This window comes from Manihot esculenta, chromosome 12 (genome assembly GCF_001659605.2).
Source record: "Manihot esculenta cultivar AM560-2 chromosome 12, M.esculenta_v8, whole genome shotgun sequence".
NCBI lineage: Eukaryota > Viridiplantae > Streptophyta > Magnoliopsida > Malpighiales > Euphorbiaceae > Manihot > Manihot esculenta.
The window spans coordinates 33,942,653-33,968,100 of record NC_035172.2 but is presented as its reverse complement, the minus strand read 5'-3'; the positions used below and the strand labels follow the sequence as shown (position 1 = coordinate 33,968,100).

At 31.4% G+C, this 25,448-nt stretch overlaps 4 protein-coding genes across 5 annotated transcripts; 2 read left to right on the top strand and 2 right to left on the bottom strand.

Annotated features, from left to right (window-relative positions):
- Positions 1-1,305: 1,305 nt before the first annotated feature.
- On the top strand, positions 1,306-3,226 carry LOC110628474 (linamarin synthase 1-like). Its single transcript, XM_021775137.1, has 2 exons — positions 1,306-1,890; positions 2,008-3,226. Exons 1-2 carry the CDS (start codon positions 1,380-1,382, stop codon positions 2,946-2,948), a joined length of 1,452 nt encoding a protein of 483 aa, XP_021630829.1. The 5' UTR covers positions 1,306-1,379; the 3' UTR covers positions 2,949-3,226.
- Positions 3,227-10,141: 6,915 nt separating this feature from the next.
- LOC110627645 (multiple organellar RNA editing factor 2, chloroplastic) lies at positions 10,142-13,492 on the bottom strand (the record flags this gene model as incomplete). The annotated part of the gene is made up of 4 exons (XM_021773990.2): positions 10,142-10,457; positions 12,543-12,608; positions 12,711-12,808; positions 12,990-13,492. Coding segments are annotated over 4 exons (810 nt in total), but the record flags the coding sequence as incomplete, so codon positions are not given.
- Positions 13,493-19,504: 6,012 nt separating this feature from the next.
- LOC110628836 (EPIDERMAL PATTERNING FACTOR-like protein 1) lies at positions 19,505-20,444 on the bottom strand. Its single transcript, XM_021775652.2, has 2 exons — positions 19,992-20,444; positions 19,505-19,913 (listed from the first exon to the last, which is right to left on the bottom strand). The coding sequence occupies exons 1-2, from the start codon at positions 20,142-20,144 to the stop codon at positions 19,665-19,667; spliced, it is 402 nt and encodes a 133-aa protein (XP_021631344.1). The 5' UTR covers positions 20,145-20,444; the 3' UTR covers positions 19,505-19,664.
- A 3,131-nt stretch (positions 20,445-23,575) lies between these two features.
- LOC110628143 (UDP-glycosyltransferase 87A1) lies at positions 23,576-25,371 on the top strand. Of its 2 annotated transcripts, none has more exons than XM_021774655.2 (2): positions 23,576-24,184; positions 24,360-25,371. In XM_021774655.2, the coding sequence occupies exons 1-2, from the start codon at positions 23,698-23,700 to the stop codon at positions 25,232-25,234; spliced, it is 1,362 nt and encodes a 453-aa protein (XP_021630347.1). In that variant the 5' UTR covers positions 23,576-23,697; the 3' UTR covers positions 25,235-25,371. The 2 variants fall into 2 exon arrangements, with proteins under 2 accessions (XP_021630347.1, XP_021630346.1); XM_021774654.2 differs by having other exon boundaries at positions 23,579-24,184; positions 24,357-25,371.
- The last annotated feature ends 77 nt before the right edge of the window (positions 25,372-25,448 follow it).

The window sequence follows — 25,448 nt, the reverse complement described above, 5'->3', positions numbered from 1 at the left end:
TGGACGCATGCTTTTTTTATTTATTGATTATATTTTTTATATTTATTTTAAAAAAGTGATTTATCATACGTCTTTTCCTTTTCTATGGACTTAACTTTATATAAATATATAAAGTAATTAAAAGATTTTATTTGGTTCAACTTTTTTAAAAAAATAATTTAATTAGATTGAAGTAAATAAGTTATTTTTTTCTAGAGAGGTAAATAAATTAAACCGTTCGTGAACTATTCGAGATTTGATTTGATAAAAATTCGATCGAATTCGACTTGATTTCTAAACGAATCAAGTTCGAACTTAATTTTTAAACTCGTTTGGTAAACAAGGTAAACTTAAACTGTATAATATTCGACTCGTTAAGTCTCGTGAGTTTGACTCATTTTTTAGTAGACTCGCGAATAGACTCGTGAACAGTCTCATTAAATAAACTGAAATTATTATCATATAAGAAATAAACTCAAACTCGGCATATACTTTTATGAGCTAAATTTAAATTTTCTAAAATTCAGTTCTATATAGTTTAATTACTCTTAAAATTTATATATATTTAAATTATTAAAATTTAAAAACTCATCTTTATTATCAGCTAATTTATAGATATATTTATTTAATTAAAATTATTTTAATTTTAAATTTATTAATTTTAAACTGAAACTCATTATACATATTAATAAATTAAACTATTCATAAATTATTCGAGATTAAAATCGATAAAAACTCGATTTATCTAAATTCGTTTTTTAAACGAGCCAAATTTGAACTTCTTAATATTCGGTTCGAGTTTGAAATAAGTTAAGATCGAATTCAGCTCGAGTTTGAAAAAATTTTAACGAATTAAATTTGACCTCTTTAAAGTTCACCTTACCTCGGTTCGTCTACACTCCTATTTTCTTTTGCTGTATAAAAAAAATTCTTAATTTTTATAAAGTTAAAGAAAGAATTATTAATCAAATAGAAATAATTTTTACCTATCTTAAAAATTTTAAATTCTCTAACTAAATAAACAAGAAAAAAATAATAATTATTTACTATTATTGCCTTATTCCAAAACCAAACAGATTGATACAACAACTAATAGCATATGCACAAGGCGACAATGTAACATTATTTGGGTAAAAGCAAGTAAAATACAGGTTTATTAAATTCAAATATTAATGTCAGGGCGCTCAAATTTGTTGTATGTAATAATTTTTCGTCCACAAAACTTCAAAGTGTAAAATTTTAAAGTATAAAAATATAATATTAATATGTGGACCCTACTAAAAAGGTGGCAAGTTTTTCTCTTCTATAAATATATACCATGGATTACACATAAGTGCATACGATCAAGAAGACCTTCAAGTCCTTGTAGCATTCTTGCGTTTTCTTGATTTGATAATATTATGGGTTCAATCTCAACCCAGAAGCCGCCTCATGCAATTCTAGTCCCGTACCCTGCACAAGGCCATGTGAATCCCCTTATGCAGCTTGGCAAGCTCTTGCACGCCCGAGGCTTTTACATCACCTTTGTGAACACTGAGCATAATCACAGACGCCTGATTCGAAGCAGAGGTCAGGAATTCATCGACGGTCTTCCTGATTTCAAATTTGAAGCTATCCCTGATGGGTTGCCTTATACTGACCGTGATGCCACCCAACATGTCCCTTCACTCAGTGATTCTACCCGAAAGCATTGCTTGGCTCCTTTCATTGACCTTATTGCGAAGCTGAAAGCATCCCCTGATGTTCCTCCAATTACTTGTATAATCTCAGATGGTGTCATGGCCTTTGCCATTGATGCTGCTCGGCATTTTGGCATACTAGAGATCCAATTTTGGACTACCTCAGCTTGTGGCTTCATGGCTTATCTCCATCATATTGAGCTCGTCAGAAGAGGCATCGTCCCTTTCAAAGGTACAAACTTTGCTTAACTACTTGTACTTAAAATATTCTCTAGGGACGAATGAATGAAAATCACATTCACATACATTTCATTTCTAATTGTATGTATGTATGGATGTTTTGGATCAGATGAAAGTTTTTTGCACGATGGTACGCTTGATCAACCAGTTGACTTCATTCCTGGAATGCCTAACATGAAACTGAGGGACATGCCCAGCTTTATCAGAGTCACAGATGTGAACGACATAATGTTTGATTTTCTGGGATCAGAAGCTCACAAGAGTTTGAAAGCTGATGCTATCATTTTGAACACCTTCGATGAGCTTGAGCAAGAAGTGTTGGATGCCATTGCAGCCAGGTACTCCAAGAATATTTATACCGTTGGCCCATTTATCCTGCTTGAGAAGGGCATACCAGAGATCAAGTCCAAGGCATTTAGATCCAGTTTATGGAAGGAGGACTTAAGCTGTCTAGAGTGGCTTGACAAAAGAGAGCCAGACTCAGTTGTGTATGTAAACTACGGCTGTGTTACTACAATAACTAATGAACAGCTGAATGAATTTGCCTGGGGTCTGGCAAATAGCAAGCATCCATTTTTATGGATTGTTAGGCCTGATGTTGTGATGGGTGAATCTGCAGTATTGCCTGAAGAATTTTACGAGGAAATAAAAGACAGAGGATTGCTGGTGAGCTGGGTACCGCAAGATCGGGTTCTTCAACACCCAGCTGTTGGTGTCTTCCTTTCACATTGTGGGTGGAATTCAACCATAGAATGCATTTCTGGTGGTAAGCCAATGATCTGCTGGCCTTTCTTTGCTGAGCAACAAACAAATTGCAAATATGCATGCGATGTGTGGAAGACAGGAGTTGAGCTCAGTACTAATTTGAAGAGAGAAGAACTTGTGAGTATCATCAAAGAAATGATGGAAACAGAGATAGGAAGGGAAAGGAGAAGAAGGGCTGTGGAGTGGAGAAAGAAAGCCGAAGAAGCCATCAGTGTTGGAGGAGTTTCTTACAACAACTTTGACACATTCATTAAGGAGGTCATCCTTCAACAGCAGACCCAGTAATCAGACAAGTGCATGTGGAACTAAGAGACTATAAGACAATAACAAGGCTTGTTCCTGCGTGAGAATATATTAAAAAAACAAAATCCAAAAAGATTATTGTTTAAATATCTAGTAATGCCTTTAGTTAATTCCAAGATATATGTTTTTGCAGTAAAGTTGTGTAAGTGAGAGTGGAAGACAAAATCCAGTGTGAACTGTGAGTGCTCCACTGGATTATATTCATGGGTTTTTGTATCTTGTTAATTGATAATTAAATATTTTAGTTTCTGCTTGTATAATATCTGATTAAACCTCCAACAGAAGCTTAGACTGCAGAAAGCTCCGCACAGCTATCTTATTGTGCAATTAAGCCAATTAGTATAGACCGCGATATTGCCGAGCAATGTTCATAGTGTGTGTGTGTGAGCCTTTTTCAAACCCACCCATCATTTTGTGGAATAATATAATACAGTCATTCCATATACCAGGATTATAATGGATTCCATGTAGATTCTATTATATAATATATTTAATAATAATAAATTTTTGCCTTTGAATTTTCCTATAGTTAATTTTTAATCGCGGTGTGGATAAATTAAGTCGATTTGAATTTTAAAAAATTCAAATTTAATTCATTTAAAATTTTTTAAACTCTGAGTCATATTGATTTTAAACTTAAATCGAATATTAATAAGTTGAAATTTAGTTTGTTTAGTAAACGAACTAAGAGAAGTCAAATTTTAATCGAGAATCAAGTCTAATTTTAAATAATTTATAAACACTTTAATTTATTTATTATAAGTTTTAATTTAAAATTGATAAATTTAAAATTAAATAAATATATATATAATTCAACTCAAAAATTCGTAAAAATTAACTTTTAAATTAATTTTAACGAGTAAATATCAATAAACTTTATAAGTGTAACCAAACTAAGTGGTTTTAAGTTGTGAATCATGAAAATTTATGCAAATGAATTTAATTTTTCTATAATATTGAGTTCAACTAATTTAATGAGTATATTTATGTGCTTAATCAAGAAGTTAATTGGAGGACATATTTATAAATTTAAAAATGAGTTGAGCTAGATTTAATTTTATGATACTCAAAATTTATTTTTTTTTTAAATTTAATAATAAAAAATCTTTTCAAATATGGAGATTATTATAAATTAATTTAGATTTTAAAAGATTTTATAGTTATTGAAAATTTTATACTAGTTGAAAATTTTATGATTATTAAAAATTTTATTTGTGAGATTTTTTTTATTGTTGCAGATTTAATATTTAAATCTAATATTAAATATGACCGTTATAATTTTATTATATTATCTCAATATTTTTATAACTGCTTACAACGGTTATTTTTTTTGCTATAAATAGTCTTATCTTTACAAAGCAAAATACTCTTATTTTTTTATTATATTTTTTCTTTTTTTTTATGTTTTTTGTGAAATTATAAATTGGAGATAAATTTTTATAGTTCTGATTCTAAAAATTAAATTTTTATAGTTCTGATTCTAAAAATTAAATTTCAGAAAAATTTATTTAATTCTGGAGATTACAAAATAAATTTATGAGAAAAGTGTATAACGTGACTCAAATTTTATTATTTTATTTTATTTTTTCAAACAATATTTAAAAAAATTGAATCAGATTGAGTTTTTATTCATCGTGATTACCACCAGACTTTCTCTACCCTGGGCGAGGCCGAGCCTAAGAGGAGAACAATAACCCAAAGCCCACCAAGCCCTCCTTAAACAAGATCGACCCAGCGTCTTAAGTCTCGATCCAGACGCGCGAGTAGGCCGGATTCACTATGAGCCCAGTTCCAATGAGAAGAAGTCCAGCCCAGTGAAGTGATGTGAGAAAGAATAGTAGGCCCAATCACCTCGCAACCATGCCCGTATGCGCATTGGAGAGAATTAAATGGCCGACATGGAGAGGAGCTCTGACACATCCGTACGTACGGAGCTGAGTGATAGAGACAGCTAGCATTATAGCAGATAGGCAGATATACATCACGGGTAGACGAAAAGGGGGTCTCTTCTTCCTTCTTCTTCCTAAACTCCATTTTTCTTTATTCTTTCTCTCTGCAATTCTTACCTGTCCATACTACTCTAGTTCATAAAATCTGACTTAAACGTCGGAGGGTCTCTACCGGGGCATTCCCGGTAGATCCCTGACCATCTTTCCTCATTTTGCAGATTTCTTTTTCGAATCAAGTATTGAGAGACCCATATGATGGATCAAAAAGAAAACCAGATCTATCAAATGGAGTCGGGGAAACCAGATCTATCAAATGGAGCAGGAGGAAAACAAGATTTATCACATCGAGTTTGAATTTATTACCCACCAATTTTCAATAATATTAAAAAAATTGAATGAGATTGAATTTTTATTGATAGAGTTTGAATTTATTATGCTCCAATTTTCAGTTTACAAGCAAATCATTGTTTATTAAAATTGAAGATAGAGTATGAAATTTGATGATAGAGTATAAAAGTAATCATCTCATCCCTACTAATTAACTATTGTTGTCACCATTATTAGGCTGATTTTATTGCCACTATGACCATAATTGAGAACCACTTTTGACTTATATGCTTCTGCTTTAATCTAAAGTATGTTCATGACTTCATCCCCATTTCATTTCCCTGCCACTACTATAACAATTATCCACAACATTCTTTAATCTTTAATTATTGCCTTTCTTTTAATAATGCTATCTTTTCTCCTTCCTATTAACACTTAAATTTTATTTATTTACAGAAAATAAAAATATTTTTAAATAAAATAACTTATATTTCATTATTTAAAAAATCAAAATTTTAAAGAGCAATAGGCCCTGCCAGTCTTCTTCAGCTCCGTAGTTGGAATTGCTCTATTTGTTTTGGCTTCGTCATCATCTGTTCATCTTATTGGAGTGGTTGTAGCTTTTGGCTGTTGCGGAAACAAGTGCTCACCCAAAATTAGTTTTGAAAGATTTGGACACTTACCACTATATTTTAGTATTAAACTTCAACTCATCTCCGACAAATCATTTTATTTTTTAAATAAATTATATTAATAAAATAAAATCATATGATTTAATTCAAAAAACAATGATTCACGTGATGAAGTATTTAATTTTTTGATAAATAGTGCATATATACTTGAAGAGAATAAGAGGAGATAATTTGTTGTTTTAATTATTAAAAAAAATAAAATATCAAAATATATTTTAATTAATAAAATAATCTATATATTTTTAAAATTAAGCACTTAAATTTTTTTATTTTTATTATATTTAAAATGTCGGTAAGGTAGAAGCTGCACAACACTGCTATATGTAATAAAGATAAAGAAGAATTAGAGAAATAACTATTTCAAACACTAAGAGAGCTGGATGACATTGTCACCTCAAAAGGTAAAACAACCTTATTTTCATTTCCTGACTCAGACCACTAGATATTTTTTTAATAATTTTATTCTACGATTTTTAAGAAAAATTTGTATTTAATTTATAAATAAAATTAAACGATACAGGTGTAATTTTCAATTATTTAAATTATTTTCTATATCTGATACAAGAAGAATTTTCTTATTATGCAGTTTTTCCACATTTTTTTTATTAATTTAAAAGTAAATGATTAGTTAAATTTCTAAAAATTATTTTAGAAAAATTTTCTTTCAATTTTTTCTTATAATATAAGTTTTTTATGCTGTTTTCTTTGATTTTGTGTCTTTTTTCTTTTTTATTTTTTTTTTTTTGCTTCAAAGAGGATCTCTGGGCGTACTAGTCTTTGATGGAAGTGCTCTTCTATTTTATTTGTTATTGGTTTTGAAATTTCAAAATGAAGAAAAAGTAAGAGAAAAAGAAGTGCTCTTCTATTTTATTTTATTTGTTAAGTTTATACTAAAAAAATAAAAATGGTAGAAAATTTAAAAAATATATGAAATTTTATTTTTAAAAATTGATGTGTTTTAACATATAAAAATAGAATAATTTAAATATTTAAAATTATTTAAATTTTAAAATAAATAAAATTAAAAATTACAGTAAATTTAAAAAAATGGAGGATTTGAATTTTTAAATGTAAAAGTTTATTGTTTATATATTTTATAGAGAAATAAAGGTATTATAAAAAAAATTTAGAAATTTGACTGGTCATTTATTTTTTAATTATGAGAAAAATAAATTGAAAAATAATATATTTAGATGGAATAAAAATAGAAGGGTTTAAGAGTTGGATTTAAAAAATTTAAGAATTAATCTATTAATTATAATATAATTTAGGAAATTAAAATGTAATTTATTTTATATTTATTATTATTAATATAAATATAATAATAAAAAATATAAAATTTTTTAATCTAACTAATTATAGCCCATAATATATATAAAACTGAGAAAGGAAGGGTGAATAGTTGAATTGCCAAAAATGCCCTTTATAACTTGAAATTATTACAATAACAACTAAATTTACATTTATTATCTAAGGCAGGAGAATCACTGACTGGCACAATATTTACATTTAGATATTCACTACCCCTTTTTAGATCCATCATTGATTTCATTAATTCAATTTATTTGAATTTAAATTTAAAATATTTTGGTACAAATTAACTAAATAATTTTTAAATTTATTTTCTACTCAATTTTAAAAAATTAATTTAAATTATTTAATAATTTTATATTAATTATTATATATAATTTAAATTTTTATAACCGACCGCTTTCACGTGAATCTCATAAAATTCTTTTAATTATTATGGTATTTTGCCATTCATTGCGAAATGGATTGTTTGGCAAAACAGAATTGAGTACAAGAAAAGATTTTTTTAGTAGGATGGAAATGTTAGTTACCCAAATCATGTTGGGTATCATCTACCCTTAGGACATTCTTCAACTTCTAAATGATTAGACTTAATCATCGATTCTTTTTTTTTTTTTAAATTAAAAGAAATTTTATTTATTTTGTAGAATAATAATCCAAAAAACAATCAGGAATGTCAATCCAAATCTTAAATTTACCATGATGAATAAATTTAATCATCTGACTTAACTTTTATACTTTTTCATTTTAGGCCTTATTTAATTTAAATTGATTATTTTTTAGGTAGAATACAAAATATGTGAAAGCCCCTAGCTATGGAATATTCCTTTATAAAACAATTTCTTTTTTTTTTTTTTTTCTATAATTGCACAAACCAAATCATGTGATAGGGTAATGGATATAATAATGGCCGACAACAATATTCTTATTAAGTCTTCCATCAAAAGCATATTCATCAAACATCACTCATTTCTTTTCCTTTTTTTGTCCGAAGAAAGCACAATACCAATAACCTTATTTTACAAGTATTAAAATTATTTCTTAAACTATGACATTCAAATTCCAATTAAAATCTGTTAATACCAAAAAATTTTGACATGATTTATTTTATATGAAAATATTTAAATAAATTCTTATAAAATTAAATATGAATTTCATTATTTTAAATAAAATTTTCAAATAATAAAATTAATTGGTTACCTTAAAAGCCCTAAGGTTGAGTTCATTTCCCCCTGCCAAAGGTTGGCTCAACAACCCACGCGTAAATAAGTCCAACTGAATTTGAGCCTAATTTTGAAACAACTTATTAATTTTATTGAAATTCAAGCTCAACTCAATTAATCAATTTTCGTAGATCTAACTTGCTCATCAAATTAATGAGATCGTTTCTTATTTAATTAAATTTTTTATTAAGCCCATGATAAATTAGATTAATTAATCAAATTATTAAAAATTATAAATTTTATTAATTATTATCTAAAAGACTAGGTAATATACCACTACAAAGCCCAAAAGTTTTTACATAACTTTTGTTAAAGCCGAGTTTCTCGGAAGTTTTAATTTGGTCCAATGGGTAGGGCTTTGTCAAGGATCTAATAAATCTTAGGTCTTGAACCACACCCAATGGAGTACCACAAGCAGCCCGAGAAGCAACCCAAGCTAGCGACTCGGTTTCAAAGGGTTTGCCCGATCAGGAACTGCTATGGAAGTTGAATTCCTCACCCAATTGTCTTATGTTCCATCACATCTGATGAGCTAACGATAGGTAAATCAGAACAATAGTTTGAATAATTTGGATGGGTTTTGGCAAATAGCAAGTGTTGTAAGCACCCACTCTTGTTATCTTGTTGCTGTTTTGCTTCCAGGAGTGCTGAATTTTGCTGCCCCATGGAGATTTTTCCTGCCATTTCGGGCAGAGGATGCTTCCTCCCAACCTGAAGAGTGATATTGGGGGGTTAAATGTGGTGATGGTAGATTCTGTTGATCATTTGGCCTGATGTGGTGATGGGAAATTCTGGATCTTTTTGCACCAATATTTTGAAGAGATTAAAGATAAAAGAGGGTATCGGTGCTTCACAGCATCAACTAGTCTCACTCATTCGCAGCGGGATGAATTCTACTCTAGAAACCATACACAGTGGCTGTGCCTATGGTTTGTTGGCCATTTTTCAATGAACAGCCTATGAATTGTCGATGCTCATCATATATTAAACGGGGAATTGAAATGAAGATCAATTATCATCTTAAGCGTAGTAAAGTTCTCTATCTTCTGAAGGAAATGAAGGTGAGAAAGGATAACAGATAACATTCAACGTTATACCATGGAAGAAGAAAGCAGATGACATTCAGTATTTTTCCGAAAGCATATGAGAATCATCTTACAATTATTTTAATTGATGAGTACTTTAAAGGAAATATTCATTGAATCTTTTCTAAATTTTGGAAACAGAACCATCATCTTCGTTTGCAATTGCAAGTCTGAAATGCAAACCCTTACCAAGTCTTGAGAACACAAAAGAATGCGAGAAATTATGAAGCATAAAAATATTGATTCAATTTTTATATATTTGGATAAGATAATAAAATTCAATCAACCATTAGACAATGGAAAATTTTTCCGGTGCCCAATGTAATCCTAACACATTATTAAAAATTTTAAAAAAATCATAACACATTACTAAAAATTTTTAAAAAAATCCTAACACAACATTAAAAATTAAAAAAGATCCCAAATTACTTGAGCATGCGTGCAAGAATTTTACAGGTATTTCTTAGCTGTTGGTTTTGTATAACTCTGAAAATTCAGCCACATTATTAAAGTGAAATTAAAAAGTTAATTTTTATTTAAAAAAAAGGGAAAAAAAAAAAGGAAACATGATAATTAGCAGACACCCGATAAGGAAACAGTCGAAGATAATATGTCTTACAATAATACCCTTCTCTGAGTGTCTAGAAAGATCCGGTAGAAACATTATAGTTCCACTCGACGTACACAATGTTTTAACATCATATTCATAACTGAGAAAGGACCGATGCCTGAAACTATACAGCTAATTTTTCCATTGTGTTTTACCGCATATTTTCCCTGCGGCGCACGTATCGGGTTCTATCATTGTATCTGGGTCTGTCATTAGCTCTTTGTGGCTGTGGTTCCACCCTTCTCTGTCTTTCAGGTGATCTTTGAACAATCTCTCCATTCACGAACAGCTCAGCTGAAACATGGAAAAGACGTGCAAAATTCACAACAATTATCATGAGATTAGCACCATAGAAAAAATAGACAACACTTTCCATCTTGAAACTCGCAAGCAGAAAGCCCATAACCCATTTTTACTCAACTACACCCAAATTTATAACACATAAATAAACTACTAAGAACTAAAATTCATGCATCATCTCCAATGATTCTGCAGCTCAACTAAGTACAAGGAGGACAGAACAGGTAATGAGAGAAGTCCATTAACATTCAAAGCTAGACATTACCCACTAAAGGTTATTACTTTTGCCAAGATGGACAGTACCGGGAAATATTAGTTTAAATTTTTTGAAGATTGAATTTCATAATATGCGCAAGAGCAACAAATCTAAAAACTAATAACATTAACGATGACAAGTTGGTTTTGCCTCAGCAAAATACATAATACATGGTTCAAAGAAAAAAGAAATAATGCAAATAATTTAATGCCAATCCACAAATAGTTCAAAGATATTGGCCTTCCAGAACACTGTCTAAAACAATTGATAAGATGCAAAAGGAAGCAAAAGAACTCCCAAGATAGAAAGGATGGAGGAGGAATAGGCAATCATAGAAATAAGGCGGAGGCATCACCCATTAACTTTTCATAAAATATTAAGAAAAGGGGAACATGCCACCTATTTATTCTGAATCAAGACATAAAGGGAGTTAATTAGAGCAGTTATATAGCTTGTCAAACACAGATAGACAGGTAAGTATGATTTGGACAAGGAAATAATTGCATCAATCATCTATAGAAACAAACAAATATTGTGATAATCCTGTTTCACCTCCAAGATATGGAGTTTCAGAGTATACAGAACAAAGAATGGTTTAGAGAGAACAATTAGAATGCCTGCAACACTCCTTTAGATTTACCAAGATGGACTGCACACCAAAGGAAATTCCAATGATATAACAGCTGTATCTCTTCCTATTCATATTCCATTCCACAGAAGTAGAAACACTGCACTGCCTTTCATATCCACATTGATTTGTTTTATGATTCATTTATAACTCATAAGAAGTTGGAAAAGGTTATGTTTGATCCTCCACTAATCTGAAGCTTTACAGAATATAAAAAAGCACAATAGTTTTGAGAGAACATTTGGTGCAAGTCCATTAGCATTCAAAGCTAATCATTGCCTGCAAGACTCAGTTAAGCTTTGCCAAGATGGACTGCAGATTCAAAGGAAAACCCAATTGAAAAATCACATGGTTTCCAAATCAGAAGTTGGACAAAAATTATGTTTGATTCTCCACTGATCTGAAGCTTTACACAATATTAAAAAGCACAGGATAGTTTTGAGAGAACATTTGGTGTAAGTCCATTAGCATTCAAAGCTAATCATTGCCTGCAAGACTCGGTTAAGCTTTGCCAAGATGGACTGCAGATTAAAGGAAAACCCAATTGAAAAATCACATGGTTTCCAAATCAGAAGTTGTAAGAAAATTATGTCTGATCCCTCCACAGATCTGAAGCTTTACATAATATAAAAAGCACAGAAAGCTTTGAGAGAACATTAGGTCTAAGCCCATTAGCATTCAAAGCATATCATTGCCTGCAAGACTCCTAAGCTTTGCCAAGATGGGCTGCAGATTAAAGGAAAACCCAACTGAAAAATCACACGGTATCCAAATCAGAAGTTGTAAAAAATTATGTTTGATCCTCCACTGATCTGATGCTTTACTTAATATAAAAGCACAGAATAGGTTTTGAGAGAACAATTGGTGTAAGTCCATTAGCATTCAAAGCTAATCATCGCCTGCAAGACTCGTTAAGCTTTGCCAAGATGGACTGCAGATTAAAGGAAAAGCCAATTGAAAAATCACATGGTTTCCAAATCCATATTCCATAAAAGTAGAAGCAGTTCACAGCCTCTTGCCAAAATAAAGAAGGGTTACCATTAACATTGATTTCTATATTCATCCATATACTCACAAACAACGCCACAAACAGCAGAATGAAAAAAAAATACAAAAATACATGCATAAATATTACACACACACACACACACACACAGAGTGAGAGAGAGAATTGATTTCCAGTGCAAAAGCTTACCACCATAATCCTTGTTTTCAGGGTCTACATAAGAATCAGGAAGGACAAACAGAACACCAGGCAACCCTGTTGAACCCTCCAAAAAAAATTAAAGACCGGAAATAAGCATGATTAGGAATATCATAATAGAAAGATAAAAAGAAAAAAATTAAGAAAAGAAAAAAAGACCTTCTAGCTTGTTTGAGGTCTCCTCATCAATCTCACAGCCGAATCCAAAATACCTCTCACATGAAACATTATAGATCTTCTTTTTAGCTTCTTCCTCACTGAGAAAAAAAATATAAAACAGAACTGATGCAGTCAACAAAATTAACTAACTCATACATTCAGAAAACCAAATTTTCAATCAGCTCTAAATACCCAAATCAACGACATTAACAATCAAATATCCAATATTTATAATCATTTCACATCCAGAAAACAATAAGAATAAAGAGATAATTTTACCTGCCCAAAACTTTGGCTAGGGTTTGAATATAACAATCAATCATTTGCTGCTTGGTGGCGCCCTCTCCACCAGGCTTGTCCATGACAATAAGCCAGTGCTCATAATCACATCCTGGGAAAAGCGGAGCCATCTCATTGGGCGGGCGGTCACTAAAGTTGGAGCCGGAGTTCAAAGGTGAGTAGGCGGAGTTGCCAGACCGGTTAACCCGGCATCGAATCGAAGTAAATCGGGTCGGAACACCAGGTTTGATTGACTGCACGGCATGAGAGAGTGGGAGAAGTGAACGGCGACAGAACAGCAAAGGTTGAGGAGATGGAAGAAGGGTTACGGTAGCTGTGGTGGTGGACAGGAGGCGTTTGGGAAGAATAAAGTAACTGAGATGGCGAGCAGTGGCAGGAATTAAGGAGCGAGCTAGGGTTTGGACCATTGTTAGGGAGCAAGCGAGACGGAAAGAAAGTGAGAAATGAGGGTTTTGGGACTGGGCATGTAGGGTATTGGGGGGTATTTATTTGTGTTCCCCTCTCTAGATAAGATATCTTTCCACTTTTGTTGGGCTTTTGGGCCCCCAATTAATGGACTTTGCTTGTTGGGCTTGATCTTTTTATTAATTTCAATTTTGATTATTTTTTCAAATATTTTTTTCTCTCGATTCAATTATTAATGTTAAAAACTTAAAATAAATTAAACTGAATCACACACCCATTTCTCTCTATTCAATTCTTCTTGGGTTGTGTTTCTACTAGTGGTTGTATTTCTTTTGGTTTTTGGTATTTGTTTTTTTGGATTTTTATTTATAAGTATTTGATGTTCTCCAGCGAAATTGTTTTCGAGATCTAGTGTTGTGCTTGTAAGAGTGAATTCTGCTTACTTGCTTAGTATCGGTGGTACCATCTCCAAGTAGTACTCGATCAAAAGTGGTTAAGACTACACGAGATTGAGACGCCAATGAGATTTGTCCATGCCTCTTGAAGCTGGTCTTTCATATCGTTCTCTTATAAGTTTGCATCATGTTTTATTGAAGCAATTTCCTTTGGCCTTTTCATGTTTTGCATGCGTCTTGCTGGGAATTTTGCATTTTCAACGATTTTTTGGCTTAAAGATCGTGGTTTATTGTTCATTTAATGGTGATTGGTGTTGTTGGATAGTAATTGGTGGTAATGATGGAATATGAAAGACTATGGTTTATAATATCCTAGGTGATTGGTTTTAGATTGAGTTACCAATTTGATTTTTTTTTTAGGCCGGCAAATTTATATATTATTTCAGTATGATTTTTTTTTTTAATCAGAAATTGAAAATTGAGAGTAGAATATGAAATATCTAAGATTTATTCAAATGTACTTACCATTTTATTATTTTTGAAAATTACTCTCTAAATATTTTTCAACACAATTTTTAGATTAAAAAAATTGTGAGATATAATCACTATTGCTACAAACTCAAGTCCCAGCAAATAAAGCCTTACACTTATTCGTCTTATAGAAAATTCTTATTCCATATTGCTTGTTCATGAGCTAGTAGATTGTAGCAATTATTATTTCAAGTGCTTGTGAAAAACTAGTTAATTAAATTTTAGTAAATTAATGTGGTTCCTATGACTCTCTAGACAATGCTATGCTATGCTTTCCTTTCTCTCATCTACAATCAACATTTGGTTTCAGTTTAGGGAAGATCTGGCCTGGTTCCAATTTAGGGGAGATTCGGTAGCATGGCCATTGACCTCTTCCCTTTCTAGTTTTCCTTTTTTAGTCTATTTGTTTTTTAGTTTCTTATCTTTTTGTTTGTCACTTTGATAGGGTTTTAAGTTCTCATTTCATATGGGATTTTAGTAGTTTTTCTTTAATTTATATTTGGAGATTTGCTTGTATGCTTCGAAATCTTCCCTCCAAGATGGTTATGAAGCCTCTACGGCTTTTTTGGGCTACTAGTGAAAGAGAGAATTCGTCACCCTTTGCTTCGCCATGTTCTCAATTTGTCCAATCAGATCCAAATCTCTATGGTGATGGTTGCTGCACATCCTCTCTATTTTCATAGTTTTGAAGGTAACAAATAGACAAAATTTTCTTTTATGTTGATTGTTGGAGTTTTCTTCTTTTTTGGTGGCCAATGCTGAATAGAGAATATAAAAGTGTTTATGTGAGTGGTGATAGCCAATTAGTTGTGGTTTGTTCTGCTCTGCTTTTTCTTCAAGGCTCCAATTGCTTAGCTTGATTTTAGGTTGAATGGTTGTTTTTAGTTCTTCCATGAGTTTAATGAAATGAATTGGATTTTGTGGGAAAAAAATTAGTAAATTAATTAACTAATTATACTTTAACCATTATGAAATCTAAATCGTATATAAATTCATTGTTAGTAGATTTCGACCATAACAATCTAGAAATTTTGTTGTTAATTATGAATTATGATTGTAATTGTAACACTCCACATGAATCAGAAGGGCAATGAGCATGAGAAATGATGAACTGCACCACTCTAGAAACAATCTCATCAATCCCAACGTCGGCCGTTGTATCTACAACCAACTTCGGTACATCACCAACATCATAATCGGTACACCCACCGTACTCTTCCAACAACCTCTGGAGATCTTGCCACGTGGAAGGTTTATGCCAACTATCTTGATCAGCAGCACCGCGTTGCTCTAGCCTGAGACGCCACAGTGCCTCATTCAATGGTTTACATTCGATTATCACAAGGCGTGCCCCAGCTGATGATGCTAAATAGGTTAATTGATCGAGGTGAGTCTTGCGAGAGAGAGGAGAATCGAGTATAACGCTGAGGCCGAGACGGAGCTGAGTGGAAGCGATTTGCCAGATGACGCGGTAGGAGAGATCATTGAAGAGCTTGGAGAGGGAAGCGATGGAGGACAGCGAGGAGTTCTGGAGAGAAAAGGTGCAGTGGCGAACATCGTCTTTGTCAATGAGAGGGATTTTGAGGGAGGAGGCCAAGGATTGGGCCAAAGTGCTCTTGCCTGTGCCTGGATGGCCTTTCATTGCTATTATCATCGGAACTGCAATTCTCCTTTCCCCTAAATCGACCATTTCTCTCTCCCGGTCCGGCGAAATGTTGGTGAAGATAACGCCAAAGACGAGCGTTGGATGGATGTAAGTGCTTTAAGATTTATGTGAATGATGTTTGATGGATAAGTGATAATTGGACGGCAGAAACCTAACCAATATGTTTTTTTAAAGAAAAAGGAAAGCTTAATTAATTTAATAATTATAATCAATTATTCATTGAATATTTAAAAAAGAAAAAGAAATTATTGGTTTATTTGGATGTTTTATCGGATAAAATACACGCAAAATGGACAAACGAGTGGAGGATTGAAATTCAGATAAGAATGAAAATGACTGACGTCATGTTAAAGGTAAGGGAGTAGCCGAGTAGGGAATGGGGGAAAAGACTATGGAATACACTAGATGCCGATCAATGGCCGGCCACGATTTGTTTCAGAGCTGAAATTGAAACCAAATCGATGGTTTGAGTTTTAGAACTGCAGAAGTGGAATTGGATTAAAAAAATTCACTTTGATTTTATTTTTATTTTTATTTTTATTTTTATTTTTATTTTTATTTTATTTTAAATTATTTTTTAAAATTTTAAAGAAATTATTAAGGCATCCAAACTTTTTAAATTTAAACTTATTAACAATATTTACACTATAATAATGCAATTAATAATAAAAAAATAGTTTTTTGAGACAAATAATTCAAACGAATTATTTTTTATAAATACATAGAGGTTAAAATTCAATTTTAACTTTTTAACTAATTTGGTTGGAGTATCAGTTTGTTTCATACTCAAAAACCAAGACGTTGATCTGTTCATTTTAAGAATAAAATAATTCCATTCTTACATGTTGATTAAAACAAATTGAATGAGTTGGACCAACAACACTTGTGAGAGAGAAAAAAAAAACTAGAGAGAAAAAAAAAGTGGGTCAAGGAGAATGATTTCGATTTTGGTTTAACACGGCTAGGCTCCTCTACCTAGATAGAGTGGGCCTAATATGGTCGTTGATGCATAGATTTTTTTTTAAAAAAAATTATAATTTAACCTATAAATATTATTATTATTTATAAATTAAATTTTAATTCGGCACATAAAATTATAAACGTGCATATAAAGAATATAAATTAGTTAGTTTTGCATTTATTATCCTATAATTCATTATATTGACACACCTATATAAAAATGTCTCTCCTGTGTGTCAGAAGGGAACATTGCATTAAAGTTTCAATTTATAATTTAATTTTTAGATATTATTATTATTTATAAGTCAATCATAAATAAGTCAATCATTATTTGAGCATATCAACCATAAGTGTGAATATAAAAAATATAAATTAACCAATTTTATATTTTTTTATCTTATAACCCATCATTAATATATTATCTACAAAAGTATTCCTACCCCATCAGAAGTGGACATAGCATTAGAGCATCAATTTTATTTAAAAATATTTATGCACTGGACTAACCTAGAAAAAAGGATATATTTTCTTCTGAAAAGTGATCTATCTCTCTTGCAATCACAAAGGAAGAATTCAGAACCATTATTCTCTTCTCTTTTTTTTTTTCTCTATTTTACTTCTCTTAATTTTATAAAATTATCAGGTCTAACTTGAGTATTGGAGGGTTTTCACCCGAAACTTCTCGGGTGATTCCCTCACTGTCTTATTTATCTTACAAGTTCTATTCTTCAAAGTTAAATATAAAGAAATCTAATGGATTAATCACAAAATAATAATCAATCTAGCGAATCAAAACTCGGTCTAAATGTGCTTTTTGCCTAAGTGTGCTAATATGGAACTTTCGCCGAATCTCACTATTATCAAGATCTAGACGAAGGAGAGACTAAAATTTTCTATAGAAGCAAATGGGTCAAGCGATTTAGTGTGTTGGGTCTTTGGTCTTCAACAAGTGAAGGAATTACCCTTAAAGGAGGTAGGCATCTTTAATCTGCCACAATTATGATCGAGTAGGACAAGAATAAAGCATCACAACAAGGATGGAACTAGAGAATGAGTTGGAAAGATTCAGAAAAAATTCTTATATTTATTTTTATTAATTATATAAATATAAAAATAACATTTTATATTTTTTTCTCACTAGTATTATTATACTTAAAAAAATATTTTCACTCGGTTAGTCTCTAAGAGAGAGAGTGTATCACAATTGCCATAAATCTGGCAGAAATTGGTGTTAAATGAAGCTAAATATAAAGGTTTGGACTTATTAGGCTAAAAAGATAAAATTAAGTTAATTTTAACTTTAAATAAAAGTTAAGCGATTAATTTTTTTTTTGCCGAAAATAAATAGAAGAAATAATGAGATAATAACTATTTGCAGTTTTTTTTATTCCAACTATTTTGGAGTTAAAAATAAGAGAAAAAATAAATGGAATATATATTTATCTATTTATTTTAACTCTGATTTAAGGGAAAAAAATTTTAAAAAATATCTTTATCACTCATGAAGTCACCCATTTACCCCTCAATTATTAATTCAATTTTGGAAGATAGAGGCTATAATAATAATCTTATCAAAATATAATTATTTTTCTTCCACCTCCAACGTTTTATCAAATATTTAATCTCCTTTTTTTTTTTTAATTTTCCATCTATTTAAATAAAGTAAAAAATAAAAATAAAAATAAATTTTATTTTCTTTTTCCAAAAAAATTTCTCAAATAGAAAGTTTGTCTGATTCCGATATATTCCTTAAATAGTAGCGCGACAAGTGCGATGCGGCTGAGCCCTTCTAAATGATTTTGTCAAATTAGAATTTAAAATAGTAAACTAGTCGAAAATAGTGAGGCTACGATGCTAAAGAGTGGGCTGATGTCTCCGCACAAATTACAAATTTGCAAAGATTACAATTTAATTGGCGCAGCCAAATTAAGTAGTTAATATATATTTAAAAATATATATTAAATAATTAAAAAATTAATTCATCTGTTTCATAATTTTTTTTTTAAAAAAATTCAGAGATAAACTAATTATTTTCCCATTATACTAAATAAAATAAATTATAATTTTTTTTTTCACAGATATTGAGAGGGACAAGTCGCACTGCATTTTCCATCTGAGTGTACGTGAGTGACAATAAGACTTGAGGCTTTTTCACATTGCTATAAATGGCTATCTCTGTCTCAGCAGTACTCTAGTCTGTATATGTATACTGGGATTCACATGGTCATGGTCATGGTCATGGTCAAGGTCATGGTGTACTGGTTCACTACTCAATCTGAATTCCTATCACCTTCAATAATGCGAGGTTTCCCTGAAAGATGTTCCGCTCATTCTCTTTTCTTGTCAATTTTATATACAAGACTTGTATTTCCCAAGAAGATAAGCCCAACACACCACTCACCATTAAAAAAAACAAATAAAAAAAAATTTTTTTTTTTATAAATTTTAAAAAGTTTGAATTTTTTAACTGACCCAATCAAACATTATTATAATTATTATCTGAGAATAAGACAAATTTCAAATAATTGCAGACAGGCTTTCTTTATAATACATATTGTATAACGTTTAAATGTGTACATTTAACGGTGACATTCACATCTCTGGAAAAAAAAAGAGATAAAAAAAAATCCATAATTCATTTGAAAAGCAAAAAAGAATATGCAACGTATCGCCGTTTTCACTTTGATCTTTGAAGATTCAAGGATTGTAAAAATGGCCACCACAGCGACACTTCCACCCGAGTGGCTTATAATTTGAGTACCTATTACCTGAGGGCGAAGGATAAGGGTCCAAGAACTCCAAGCTTTTAGCCAAACTCGGTTGAACTCGGCTGTGACTCGGTATTGTAGGCACTTGAACTGCCATGCATGGGTGGCATCCGTTGCATTTGTTGTGGCAACTCGGTGGTGTAGAACCCAGTCTTGTTTTCTCCTCAGATAGTAAACCCTACACAACAAATTAACCCCAAGTAAATATCACCCACATACCGAAATCTAATCAAATTTTCAGAGAGATCAAGCTTACACGAGGCTGTGGCCGTGGATGAGAGCAGGAAGCTAGAGGAAGAAGAAGAAGAAGAAGAAGGCAGAGTGAAGCTGCAATGGCTATGCCGCTGTTGCTGAGAAAATATCGGCGATGGGTGCTCATTATGGTGAAGAAACAATAAGCCTTTTTCATGTCACCATGTTTGAAATCATAAATAAAGAACTAATATAGTTCAACAAATGGTAGAAACCCAGCAGCTACTGGGAAGAAGGCAGCTGCAAAATCAAGAGATAAATAGAGTCAGTGATCTGGGCAATGGAGAAGAGAGAGGTAGGGTTAGGGATCTAGAGAGAGAAAGAAGTGATGAAAGGAACAATTCAGAGGAGGAAAACAAATTGGGAGAATCCACATCAGAAGGCAACAAGGACCCATTAGGGTCAGTTTATTAAATTAGATTTTTTAGATTAAAGCTGAGAAACAGTAACTGTGGAGAAAGTGTTACTGCTGTGCATGGAAAAACTGAAATAAATAATATTCAAAAGGGTTAAATTCATGCATTTATTGCTGTTGTTTCTTTCAGACATTGAATTTGTCTGCCATTGACGTTCAATAATTCGTACATGAGACCAACTTATTTATTTATTATTATTTTTTTTTAAAGAAACAGAAGCAAAACCTGCAATTTGTCCCCATTTCAATGTCTTATTTAAACAAACCTTATAAACAAAATGATTAGTGGTTTGATCTCTTACATTCAAACTTATAAGAGAAACCTTAAGACAAGTGGGAAAGATCATTAACTACTGATGTTTTAAGATTCAAAAAATAAAATTTTTATTATAAGTTTAAATTTAGATAGAGAAAAAAATATTTTTTTTTAATTTTTTTATGTTAGTTACATTTAACGCCTCTCTATTATAATATTATTTATTTTTATCATTTAGATTCATACGTACAAACGTGTCAAACTTTCTTTTCACGTTAGATAATCATTTAATTCTTCCAGTATGGATGTAGGTAGGACTGCAAAATGAATTGGCTAGCTACTATCTTTCACGTTACATCATCGAATTGGACTATTTTTTATTGGTCTTGATCTTGCAAATGATTTGGTTTGCTCCACATATTTAAGCCAAAATTTAAAAGGTTGGATTGATCGATTAAAAGAATATTTTATTGATTTTATACAAGCATTATTTTTTTAAATTCGATCTCACTCACTCAGAGTGAATGAGATTCGCCCGATAAAAGTTTAAATCAATTTGGTGAAACAAACTGAAATTCTGTTTGATGTCTTGAAGGAAGATGGTCTCATTTTTCAGAAATTATATTTTATTTTTCAGAAAAAAGATAAGAAGATTTTCTAAATACTGCCAGCACTTCTCCAAAAATAAATGAATTTTTATTTTATATTATTTTATGTTTTTTGGGGAAAGAGAAGTTTCATGGAAGAGTGAATTAGAAATGTGGTGCAGCTAGGGGCTATCATGAGTAATGAACAAGTAAGTTAGGAAGAAGATAGAGATGGTACAAAAGTTGACATATGCTGCAGCTTTGGACGGTCATGATATGATTGATTCATCACTGCCCAAACTATCTCCTGATGCTGATGCACTGCACCACGTGAAAATACTTCTTATACACATTCCATCAATAAAAAAAAATCATATATACTAAAATTTCAATAAATTTTACTTTAAAAAAATATAATAATAATTTTTAATTAGTTGATTTCATAAATAAATGGATGCAATAAAGAATTTTCCCTTCACTACGCTATAAGAATGTACTTGCAAAGAAATGTCCACGTCACATTGCAAGCATTGTGATTCGTCACTGCAACAGGTGATGTGTCATTGTTTTCTAAAAATAGATAATTTCTTTACATAAATAAAATAGATATAAATTACTTTCTATGATTTATGTCAAAATATATCTCATTATTATTTAAAATTTATAGTTTAATTTGAGTATTTTGATATGATCCAATTAAATGATTTTTTGTGTATATTTAAAATTAATATTTAATTTGATAAAATTAAAATATATGTGTAAAAAATTGAATGATACTTTTAAAATATTTTAAAAATAAAAAATTAATATACTTTTAAAAATTAATATTACATAATAATCATAAATTATCACGATAAAATAGAATCACGTGACAAGAGTCTAATAGATTGATTTGCAGTAGTAGAGATCTCACTTATAAAAAAAACTCAGACATTGAAATTTTCAGTGTTTAAAACATCAAAACTCGCCTTTTACTAAATTGATCGAATCTTTTATGGTACAAAATTATCGAATATAATCTAATTTATTTTCATTATATTTATATTTATAATTGGAGAATCTCTTATTCATTAACGGATACCAATCGAATTTTCAAGCAATTTTTATAATTAAATCCATTTTGTTATAATATAAAAAATAAATATTGCTACACATTCATTTTAAACTCAAAATAATTTATTACACTTACTTTTTTTAGTAAATTATTGACTCGAGTATCAGAGAAATTGTATATGTTAACCACTACATTTTTTTTTCAGTTTAACCAATCGCATTTCAACTCTATTTCTAATCATACTTGCTCTTTTTAGCAAGTTACTGACTTGATTATCAAAACAGTTGTCTATAAACGCTAAATGTTTCACTCTTTTCTTTTTTTACAGATTAATCTATCACAGTTAGTTATTGGAGCAAGTTCCGTCATTCCTATTCTAATTTGGACAAGCTCCAAATCAGGTTTGAATCCAGCCGAGCCTCAAAGCTGTGGCTCTTTGAGTGATCAGTTGCAACCGTTTTCTTCCCTTTTGGTGGAAGTTGATGGCAAGATGAGGCAGTTTCTATATCTTGATGGCATTCTCAGTCTTCACTAATCGAGTTGGTTCAAACACCACCACTCTGCATGGAATGAGATTTTACAAGGTAATTGAAGATTTTTTAAGATTTAAAAATACACACAAGTAGAAAGTTTTTAAAATAAGATTTTTAGAGATTTTAAATAACATTTACAAATTTTAAATTTCAATTCATTAAATTGATGGATTGAAAAATTTTATTTTTAAAAATTTTTAAATACTATAAACTTTTTTTCAATTAATAAAAAAAAATTATTTTGTCAAATTATAAAATTTTATTTTGCTCTACTTTCTTTTAAATAGAGTGTAAAAACATGATTGTTGGAGCGGAGATGATTGGGCTTTCATCTTAAATCCTTTATTTGTGGGCCTAAATTGAAAATAGGCTGCAATGATATATTTTATTTTTCATGTGGATTATCAATGAATATAATTATGATTGGAAATTTTTCTAGAAAATATATATATCTGTTTAATATAATTTAAAAAAAAAAATTATCTACGTTATAGTGAAATCTAAAATTATAATTTTTTTTTGAACGTACAAATCAATTTTCACATTTAAATGCGTGAAAGGATTTTTCAAGATATAAATTTGATTGTAATACAAAACACAAGATGACAGACTAAAAACATCCATGACATTGTCAATTGCGTATTACGCTGGAAAGGTAAAAGAATTAAAGAAATATAAATAATGGCAAAAAACTATGTGGTTAGGTTGTGAGTCATCACTTTCCATTATTGTATTATGAAAAAAAAAGACAATAACCACAGAGAAAAAACAGTTTAATCTTTTCACAAGCGGTTGTCTTAAACCTAGTTCATGTTTTTGTTTCATCTGAGAATAGGAATCTCATAATTCTAGAATTTCTTGAGACATGAACTCAGAATCTGCCGCAGTTTGCCATGTGGTGGCGATGCCATTTCCTGGAAGAGGCCACATCAACCCCATGATGAATATCTGCAAGCTTTTAGCTTCAAGAAAACCTGATATTCTCATCACCTTAGTCGTCACTGAAGAGTGGCTTGGCTACCTCAGCTCTGAGCCAAAGCCTGATGATTCCATCGTCTTCGCCACCATACCTAACGTCATCCCATCTGAGCGTCTAAAGGGTGTTGATTTTCCTGGATTTTATGAAGCTGTGATGACTAAGATGGAAACTCCTTTTGAGCAGCTTCTTGATCGCCTTCATCCGCCGGCGACTGCTGTAATTGGTGATGTTGAACTTCGGTGGGCTATTGACTTGGGAAATCGAAGGAATATTCCGGTGGCTGCACTTTGGACCATGTCAGCTACTTTCTTTTCCGTGCTTTATCATTTTGATCTCTTCGCACAAAATCAAGATTCCCCACTTCATTTATTAGGTAATATTATAACTTCAGTAACAATTCTTGCTATTATATTACTAGTATCAGTCTTTCTACTAGTATTATTTGATCAAATAGCTGGTGTTTAATCAAGTTTATCAAGCACTAAATCGAGAATTCCAGAGTCCAAAATACTCAATAGTAATGATGTTATGTTGCTTTCTTTTAGTAGAAAAAGCAGGCCACATCCCAGGAATTTCTTCATCAAATATGGAAGAGCTTCGAAAAATCTTCCGCAGGAATGATTTACGAGTCTTGGAGCTTGCTCTGGAATGCATTTCAAAGGTGCCCAAAGCACAGTATCTTCTGTTTACTTCTGTGTATGAGCTTGAAACCCAAGAAATGGACAATTTAAAAGCAACTTTTCTATTTCCTGTCTATCCTATTGGTCCTTCTATTCCTTATTTAGAACTACAAGCCAATTCTTGTGGAGCCGGTAATAGTACTGACTATCAGAAATGGCTAGATTCCCAACCTGAAGATTCTGTCTTGTACATCTCATTGGGAAGTTTCCTCTCTGTTTCAAGAACCCAGATGGATGAAATTGCTGCTGGGCTCGACGATAGTGGCGTTAGGTATTTGTGGGTGGCTCGTGGAGAAGCTTCTCGGTTAAAGGAGATTTGCAGTGATAAGGGGCTGGTACTGCCTTGGTGTAATCAATTGCAAGTGTTAAACCATTCTTCAGTTGGGGGATTTTGGACACATTGTGGGTGGAATTCTACTCTGGAATCAGTTTTTTCTGGGGTGCCAATGCTTACTTTCCCTCTATTCTTGGATCAAGATCCCAACAGCAAGCAAATCGTGGAAGAATGGAGAGTCGGATGGAAGGTCCAGGGAGAAATGGGAGAAGAAAATTCGGTGACCAGAGAGAAAATTGCTCAACTCGTCCAAAAGTTTATGGATTTGGAAAGCAGAGAAAGTAAAGAAATGAGGAAAAGAGCAAGAGATCTTAGGGATGCCTGTCAACTAGCTATCAGTGAAGGTGGATCATCTGCGACAAATCTTGATGACTTTATTAGGAATATTTTGCAAAGCAACTGCCATTAAGCTGTTTCTCTATGTTTCATGATGCAAAACCAACGATTTCGAGCAGGGAATTGGTTCAAGTTTTGAAGCTGTAAATGAATAGCATCTCTTGTGAATTTGAAGTTAAAAATAATTGCTAGTTCATGTTGAAAGCCCAAGGTAATTCAAGGCCACATAAATTGCTGCAACTGTAAAGTCAACTGTTAAAACCAATAACCGAAAACATGCTCCAGAA